The sequence below is a fragment of the Ornithorhynchus anatinus genome, chromosome 12 (genome assembly GCF_004115215.2).
Source record: "Ornithorhynchus anatinus isolate Pmale09 chromosome 12, mOrnAna1.pri.v4, whole genome shotgun sequence".
NCBI lineage: Eukaryota > Metazoa > Chordata > Mammalia > Monotremata > Ornithorhynchidae > Ornithorhynchus > Ornithorhynchus anatinus.
In genome coordinates, this window is record NC_041739.1 from 54,812,420 (window position 1) to 54,822,091 (window position 9,672).

General features: G+C 46.4%; 1 protein-coding gene across 5 annotated transcripts in view; it reads right to left on the reverse strand.

The window, feature by feature from the left end:
• Positions 1–9,331, reverse strand: part of AFF1 (AF4/FMR2 family member 1) — a 164,008-nt gene extending 154,677 nt beyond the window's left edge. For all 5 annotated transcript variants that reach the window (XM_029076489.2, XM_029076488.2, XM_029076487.2 and 2 more), the window contains exon 1: positions 9,252–9,331. In XM_029076489.2, the coding sequence (XP_028932322.1) occupies positions 9,252–9,289 (38 nt within the window). In that variant the 5' untranslated portion in view covers positions 9,290–9,331. The remainder of the gene's footprint in view (positions 1–9,251) is intronic.
• Positions 9,332–9,672: the final 341 nt, after the last annotated feature.

A 9,672-nucleotide genomic window follows, 5' to 3' on the forward strand; every position in this document is an offset into this window, starting at 1 on the left:
TGTTACCTCATTGTAAAATAGGGATTTAGACAGTGAGCCCATGTGGGCCATGGACTGTGCCCAACCCGATTAGCCTGCATCTACCCCAAAGCTTAGTAAAAGGTCTGGTCAAAGTTCTCCATCATCTTGCCCCTTCTTACCTCACCTCCCTTCTCTCCTACATCCCAGCAAAATCTGCTCCTCTGGTGCTAAATTTCTCACTGTACCTCATTCTCGCCTGTCATTCATTCATTCTTTCATTCATTCAATCGTATTTATTGAGCACTTACTGTGTGCAGAGCACTGTATTAAACGCTTGAAATGTACAATTTGGCAACAGAGCTGTCCTGCCTTCGACCCCTGGCCCACACCCTACCTCTAGCCTTGAATTGCCCTCCTTCCTCAAATCTACCAAACAATCACACTCCCCTCCTTCAAAGCCCTGCTGAAGGCTCCTCCTCCAGGAGTCCTTCCCAGACTAAACCCCCCTTTTCCTCTGCTCTTCCTCACCTCCCCATCGCCCCAACTCGCTCCCTTTGCTCTACCCCCACAAAAGCACACATGCACATATATACATATTTATCATTCTATTTATTTATATCAATGATCTGTATATATCTATAATTCTACTTATTTATATTGATGCTATTGATGCCTGTTTACTTGTTTTGATGCCTGTCTCCCTCTCTTTAAGACTGTGAGCCCGTTGTGGGCAGCAATAGTCTCTACTCGTTGCTGCACTGTACTTTCCAAGTGCTTAGCACAGTACTCTGCACACAGTAAGCGCTCAGTAAATAGGACTGAATTAACTGAATGAACAGAGTAGGTGCTTAACAAATACCATAAGAAAAAAAAAAGGAAAAACTGGAAGCTCACAGCTGTGAGCTGGGAAACCGCAATGACGTCCTCTGCCAGGGAGATTTAGAGCAACAGATTAAAAGGGACCCCTCACCCTAGAGGAAACACTGTTTTCTTTTAATTAAAATTTCTGAAAGAGAGTCCGCCCCTTGGCTTTGTTTACAAGTAATGAGTCTAGCAGCCCCACTGACAGCCACTGGGGACTCCTCAACACTTGGATATGAAAAGGGCCAGAGTCCATTGTGATTCCAACTACTTCAATTACAGCCTTTGAATATGCAAAGTGAGCCCTGCCCTCAAATTCGAATATCATCTACTGGATCCTTTACCTGCCAGACCATCTATTTCCAATAATCCTAGTATTTAGTAAGCATTTACGGAGTTTCACACACTGTGCTAAGGGCTGGGGTAGATACAAGATAAATACAAGATGATCAAATAGTAACGGAGTCTTATTATTATTTATTGTATTCTGTAAGTGCTTACTATGTACCAGGCACTGTATTATGCACTAAGGTAGATATACTGTAAATCAGGTTGGATACAGTCCATGTCCCATATGGGGCTCACAGTCTTAATCCCCCTCTAGACTGTAAACTTGCTTGGGTAGGGAATATGTCCGTTAAACTTTACTCACCCAAGCACTTAGTACGGTGCTCCACATACGGTAAGTACTCAGTAAATAAGATGAATTGATTAATCCCCATTTTCCAGGTGAGGTAACTGAGGCACATGGAAGTGAAGTGATCTACCCCAGGTCCCACAACCGGCAGGTGGAAAAGCCACATTTAGAACACAGATCCTCTGACTCCCAGGCCTGTGCTCTCTTTATTAGGCTAATGCTACTTCCCACAAGGAGTCTGACAAGGGAAGCAGCACAGGCCTGGGAATTAGGAGACTTGAGTTTTCACCTGGGCTCCACCACCTGCCAGCTATGTGACCTTGGGCATGACAGTTAATTTCTCTGTGCCTCAAGTTTCCTCACGTACAATCGGCTTGACACATTTTCTTCCTCCCCCTTAGACTGTAACTCTGTGTGGGATCAGGCCCTGTCTGATCCGACTGTATTGTATCTACCATAGTGCTAATTTTAGCATCTAAAATTCCATAACTATTATTATTACTAATCTGGGGAGGCTTTGTGGGGGAGGTGAGATCTTTTAGTAGAATTGGGTGGAAAAGACATGGCTTGGCTGAGAGGAGCAGGGAGGTCATTCCAGGTGAGGGAGTTGAATGGGCAGTGTCATATGTCACTTCTCCCCATCTTTTATCCTTACCCTCTTCTGCTCAACTTCCAGGTTTCTTTCTCTCCCGCTCAAAGGATTTCATCCTGGTCCCTCTACTCTTTTTTTTTTTAAAGATATTTGTTAGGTGTTTACTATGTGCCAGATACTGAACCAAGTGCTGGGGTAGATACAAGGTGATTGGGTTGGACATCATCCCCATCCCACATGGGGTTCACAGTCTTAATTCCCATTTTAAAGTCAGTCAACTGTTTTTATTGAGTGCTTACTGTGTGCAAAGCTTGGGAGAGCACAATATAACAAAACACATTCTCTGCCCACAACAAGCTTAGAGACTGTGAGAAGTAATGAGGGACGGGAGGTCCAGAGAAGTGACTTGCCTGAGGTCACACAGCAAACAAGTGGCAGATCTGAAATAAGAACCCAGGTCCTCCTGGCTCCCAGGCCCATGCTCTATCCACTGGTCAAGCTGCTTCTCACCTCTGATCTGATCAAATCTCAAATATGATCCCATTTTTCTCAAAATTCGCTTCCTAGTGAAGTCAGCAGTCAATCATATTTACTGAGCACTTATGTTGGTATTTGTTAATAATAATAATAATAATGTTGGCATTTGTTAAGTGCTTACTATGTGCCAAGGACCGTTCTAAGCACTGGGGGAGATACAGGGTAATCAGGTTGTCCCACGTGAGGCTCACAGTCTTCATCCCCATTTTCCAGATGAGTCACTGAGGCACCGAGAAGTGAACTGACTTGCCCAGAATCACACAGCTGCCAGGTGGCAGAGCCGGGATTAGACCTCATGACCTCTGACTCCTAAACCACTTTGCTCTTTCCACTGAGCCATGCTGCTTCTCTAAGTGCTTCATTTATTGGGTGCAGATCACTGTACTGTTTGGGAGATTAAAATATAGGCCCCGGGCCTGGGAGTCAGAAGGTCATGGATTCTAATCCCGGCCCCGCCACTTGTCTGCTGAGTGACCTTGGGCAAGTCACTTCACTTTTCTGTGCCTGATTTATCTCATCTGTAAAATGGGGATTGAGACTGTGAACCCCACATGGGACAGGGATTGGGTCCAACTTGATTTGCTTACCCAGTGCTTAATACAGTACCTGGCACATAGTAAGTACTTAAACACCATCATCAACGTTATTATTACAATAAAACAATAAACAGACACAGACAAATCTGCTGGAAAAACATGCAAGACCCCAGGAGGTGCTTTTCACATTGAGTGTGGTGGTTTAAAGGAGTCAAAATGAGAACACTGAGGTTTGGAGGGTGGGTGAGCAGACCTGAAAAATCTCCTGAAGGGCAAGACCTTCTAAACTCCACCTGGGATGCTTGACAGATCTCCGAGCCATTCATTCGGCTCACAAATCTGTTAGGGAGAACAGTATTTTTTTTTTCTTTAAATGGTATTTGTTGAGCACTTACTATGTGCCAGGCACCATAATAAATGCTAAGATACAAGCTAATAAGGTCAGACAGTCCCTGTCCCACAGAAGACTCACACTCTCAATCCCCATTTTACAAATGAGGTAACAGAAGCCCAGAGAAGTGAAGTGACTTGTCCCAGGTCACACGACAGACAAGTGGTGGAGCCGGGATTAGAACTCAGGTCCTTCTGACAACTCAGGTCCTTCTGACTCGCAAGCCCGGGCTCTAACCATTAGACCACTCTGCTTCACTTGGCTTTGCCCCCATAGCTGGAAACAACGGCTGGGTGGAGGATCAGGAGGACAATCACCACATTTTTCCTTCAAGCATCCTTCAGGCCCAAGGTCAGAGACAGGATCCTGGGCCAGCTGGACAGCGGCTCTGACCCAGTGATATTGCTTGGGCTTAACACTGCAGGATAATAATAATAATAATGTTGGTATTTGTTAAGCGCTTACTATGTGCCGAGCACTGTTCTAAGCGCTGGGGTAGACATAGGGGAATCAGGTCGTCCCACGTGGGGCTCACAGTCTTAATCCCCATTTTACAGATGAGGGAACTGAGGCACAGAGAAGTGAAGTGACTTGCCCACAGTCACACAGCCGACAAGTGGCAGAGCTGGGATTCGAACTCATGAGCCCTGACTCCAAAGCCCGTGCTCTTTCCACTGAGCCACGCTGCAGGAGAGTGTCATTCCTCTCTCCCTCAGCATTCTCTTCCTTTTGCCCAAATGACCTTAGGGCATTTGAGATTCACCCCATCCCCAACCCCACAGTACCTATGTACATATTTTTAAATTCTGTAAATTACTTATTTGTTCATATTCATGTCTGTCTCCCCCTCTAGACTGAAAGCTTGTAATGGAGAGGGAATATGTCTGCTAATTCAGTCTGCTATACTGTACTCTGCCAAGCACTTAATATAGCGCTCTGCATACAGTGGCATTCAAAAAACACCATTATAATTACTTTGGACATTTGATATTTGCTCCCCCCATCACAACCCCATAGTAAATATATATGTGCATATATATATATATTTAAATTATATATATCTTCAAATTATATACATATATAACATTTATATTAATGTCTATCTTCCCCCTAGACTGTAAACTCATTACAGGCCGGGAATGTATCTGCTAATTCTGCTGCACTGTACTCTCCCAAACGCTTAGTACAGTGCTCTGTTCCAAGTAAGGGCTCAATACCAGTGATTGATTGCGAGGGATTGTATCTTCCACCCCTAATGGTTGGTACAGTGCTCTCCACATAATAGGTGCTCAATAAATACCATGGATTAAGTGGTTCAGGGTCTAGTACTGTCAAATGCACCCAAGGGGACTCAAGAGACTGATGTTAATGAATTAAATACAAGCCCACATCAGTGCTATTTTTTCAACCAGGAGCATTTCTGAAATGCAAACGCCTGGAATGGTGGTTTCCAAAGGCTATCCCGGCACGACCCCATCTCCTTTAAAAGGGGCTGTCTGATGAAGCCCAAGCTCTCTGGACAGCAGACGCCATAACACTTTACACAAGAATAATCAAATTTTCAGCAAGAATATGATATCGAGTAATTGACTGATTTTTTTGGCAGCTGCACTGAGCATCTGCTATCCAAACTTGGTATAACCCCAAAGCTGAATCACTGACGAGGGAACTTAGAAAAAAATGCTCCTGAAGAAGGAAGGGGAAACCCAAATTACACTAAAAGCCATTTAACATTTTGAAAAGCAGAGTGGCTTAATGAGTAGATCACACGTCTGGGAGTCAGAAGTCTTTCACATCTGCTGTGTGATCTTGGGTAAATTATTTAACTTCTCTGTGCCTCAGTCACCTCATCTGTAAAATGGGGATTCATTCATTCATTCAATCGCATTTATTGAGCGCTTACTGCTCCCTTCGTTCTTCCTCCCTCCCAACCCCACAGCACTTACGTACACATCTGGAATTTATTTATATTAATGTCTGTCCCCCACCCGTAGACCGTAAACTCACCGTGCCTGTTTATCGTAGTATTGTACTCTTCCAAGCCCTTTCTACAGTCCTTTGCACACAATAAGCGCTCAATAAATACGTTTGAACGAATGAATGAATAATATTGTTATTATTATTCTCTGTGCCTCCATTCTCTTATCTGTAAAATGGGGATTAAGACTGTGAACCCCGTGTGGGACAGGGACTGTGTCCCACCCAATTAATCTCATATCTACCCCAGCACTTAGTACAATGCCTGACACATAGTAAGCACTTAAATACCATAAAAAAGCAAAAACCAGCCATCCAATCTCCTGTCAGGAATATGCCTCCAAGGGCAGTTGACCACCTTCTCCAGAAGGAGAGGTGTTAGCACTTCATTAGCAAGCATTCCATTACAAAGAAACATGTTGAGCCCTGGGACCCACACAATATGACAGCTTCCCCTACAAAGGGAGATGGAGAGACTGGGAGAGATTATACTGGGGGAGGAGAAGCGGAGAGGTCAAAAGGCCTTCCGAGCAAGGGAATCAGCTCTCCCTCCTCCCTCCCTTCCACCCCCACAGGCAAGGGATTCATCCATCAGTCTTCCCTGACGGATCCGTGAGCTCCGGAAATGAGATTGAGGATGGCCACAAGTGTATTTCCATTTGATTGGCTTCCAATGTATAAAAGGGGGCCTGCCTGCCACAGACTGGACATACCTTTCCCACCTTCCCCAAAGGTTCCTGAGCGTGCTACCCAAATGGCAAGGGGCCAGAAAAGGGGTAGGACCAAGGAGGCTGGAGGTTCTCTTTCACTCCATCCCATTTATGGAGCGCTTACAGTGTGCAGAGCACTATACTAAGCACCTGGGAGAGTACAATACAACAGGAAACAAACACATTCCCTCCCCACAGTGAGCAACGATACTGAGTCCCCCGGGGGCAGCTTTCTTTTTGAACAGAGGGAGAAGCAGGGTGGTCTAATGGAAATACTAATAATGTTGGTATTTGTTAAGCGCTTACTATGTGCAGAGCACTGTTCTAAGCGCTGGGGTAGATACATGGTAATCAAGTTGTCCTACGTAAGCGCTGCTGGGGAGGGGGTACAAGGTAATCAGATTGTCCCACCTGGGGCTCAGTCTTAACCCGCATTTTACAGATGAGGTAACTGAGGCACAGAGAAGTTAAATTGTTTGCCCAAGGTCACACAGCTGACAAGTGGCGGAGCCGGGATTAGAACCCATGACCTCTGACCAAGCCCGGGCTCTTTCTACTGAGCCATGCATGGGCCTTAGACCTGGGTTCAAATCCTTACTCTGCCATTTTCTTAATATGATATTTAAGTGTTTACTATGTGTCGAGCACTGTTCTAAGCACTGGGGCAGATATAGGTTAAACAGCTCAGCCACAGTCCCTTTCCCTCATTGGGCTAACTAGTCTAAGCAGGAGGGAGAACAGGTATTGACTCCCCATTTACAGTTGAGGAAACTGAGGCACTGAGAATAATAATAATGATGGTACTTGTTAAGTGCTTACTATGTGCCAACCACTGTTCTAAGTGCTGAAGATGCCAGGTAATCAAGTTGTCCCACGTGGGGCTCATTGTCTTAATCCCCATATTACAGATGAGGTAACTGAGGCACAGAGAAGTTAAGTGACTTGCCCAAAATCACACAGCTGATACGTGGCAGAGCCAGTATTAGAACCCATGACTTCTGACTCCCAAGCCCATGTTCTTACTACTAAGCCATGCTGCTTCAATTAAGAAATTGTGACTTGTTATATTGTAGTCTCCCAAGCGCTTAGTAGAGTCAGTCAATCGTATTTATTAAGTGCTCTGTTCACTAGGCCACACCATACCTTCAATTATTTATTCTAATTCCATCATTTGTGATTTTTCAAAATCTGTCTTCCTACCCGCACCTCTCCTCCCCTCCCCTAATTAGAGTGTAAACTCCCTGTGGGCAGGGAACATATCTTGTGCTTATATTGTACTTTCCCTAGCACTTCGGTAAGTGGGCAGCCAATAAACCCTATTATTACTGGAACTAGAGCAATTCACAGTCATTAGTTTGATGGGTTTGCTCATCCCACAAGTGAACAGCTGCCCCTGGAGGCCCAACCCAGGCCCTTCACTGATACTTGAAGTCAGTTAAGTGGTTGGTTTTTGTTTTTATACTTTTGTTTTTTTAATAGTGCTCCCTATGTGCCAGGTGGGGTAGATACAAGGTAAACAGGTTGGACACAGCCTCTGTCCCACACAGGGCTCACAGTCCTAATCCCCATTTTACAACTGAGGTAACTGAGGCTCAGAGAAGTGAAATGACTTGCCCAAGAAAGAAATGTGCTAGAAAACCCAACTGAATTTATTCTACCACCCGATTCTTGATTCCTTGATTTGCTTCAGGTTGCCTGCCTAAGTACAAAACAATGCAATGAAGAGGAAATCACTTTCCTCTGCCTCGGCTTCTGGGAAGGAGACCAAGCCTCTGGGAAGTCTTCTTCAGGAGGCATGGCCTAGTGGATAGAGGACAGGACTGGGAGTCAGAAGGACCTGGGTTCTAATCCCGGCTCCGCCACGTGTCTGCTGTGTGACCTTGGGCAAGTCACTTCACCTCTCTCGGCCTCAGGGACCTCAACTGAAAAATGGGGATTAAGTCTGTGAGGCCCCACATGGAATATGGACTGTGCCCAACCTGATTAATCTGTACCTACCTCAGCGCCTAGCATAGTGCCTGGCACAGAGTAAGCGCTTCAACAAACGTCATAAAAAACAAACCAAAAAGAACAGGATACCAACAAGTGGAGAGCGGAGGGAAGAGCCAGAGATGAAATGAATAAACAAACCCCCACATCGTCCCTCTCTCCACCCACTTCAGCATGACTAAATGGTAACGGCTACCAGCCTGAAGAGTGAGTTAGGGGGCCACCTCTCAGGGCTTTGGGTCAGATGTCACATCAAGCGTGGAGCTGGCCTTTGCCCTCCCAGAGTCGACATTCTCATCCCAGAACAGAGTGCAATGATGGGGACAGATTTACAACCACCCAGGTGGCATGGATGCTCCCCCCCAGCCCCCCAAAACCCCTCCTTCTGCCCCCTCTCCTCCCCATTCCTCCAATATAGCTCCCTTTGGAAGATGTATACATACCAAATATACAAATATTTCCCCTCTGGATTGAGAAGCAGCATGGCCTAATGGATAAAACCCGCCCTGGGAGTCAGAAGGACCAGGATTCTAATCCTGGCTTGGCCACTTGTCTGCTCTGTGGCTTTGGGTAAGTCACTTCAGTTCTCTGGGCCTCTGTTCCCTCATCTGTAAAATGGGGATTAAGACTGAGTGCCTCATATGGGATGAGGACTTAGTCCAACCTGATTAGCTTGTATCTACCCCAGCACATAGTATAGTGTCTGGCGCATAGTAAGGGCTCAACAAAAACCTTCCCCTCCCACCCCCCCCCCCCAAAAAACCCCCTACCCTCTAGACTATAAGATCCTTGTGAGCAGGGAGCAAGTCTACCAATTCTGTTATACTGTACTCTCCCGAGGGCTTAGTACAATGCTCTGCACACAGTAAGTGCCCAATAAATATGATTGATTGTCGGGAAGCACACTCATCATTCTCAAAGGCCACCTTGAAAAGCTTTCACTCTCAGATCTGCAAACTGCCCTTTGACAACTGCAGTAAACCCACCCCAGCCCCAGCCCCTGGAGGGCTGCTGGAGGAACAGGAAGTGGCCGCCTCCCCGCCGCGGGTTCGAGTCCTACCTGTTGTGGCAGCTGCTGGCCCTCTTCGTGAATGCCATCGTGAGTCGCCGGGGCCAGAAGGGAGGTCAGTTCATCTGGGAGACAGAAAGGGAGATTGGTCCTTGAACGACCAAGAGAGGGAATTTGTGGACTGTCACTGGGCGAAACTCGTGGACTGTCACTGGGCGCACCCAGCACCGGCACCAGGAGATCGAAAAATCCTCCAATGTCAAGCTTGCCGACGTCGAGTACAGCCAGTGCCGGGCAGCTGGGCTGTTCTCTTGGGGACTGGCTCCCTTCCTGTCAGCTCCGGCCCCAGGCCCACCCGTCAAGTGATGGATTGCTGCCCCATCTCCTCCAGTCAGCACTACCCCACCGTGAGCCTCATTTGGGATCACTTCCCCTGGCCACAACTCCTTCTGTCCAGTATGAGAGACCCCCC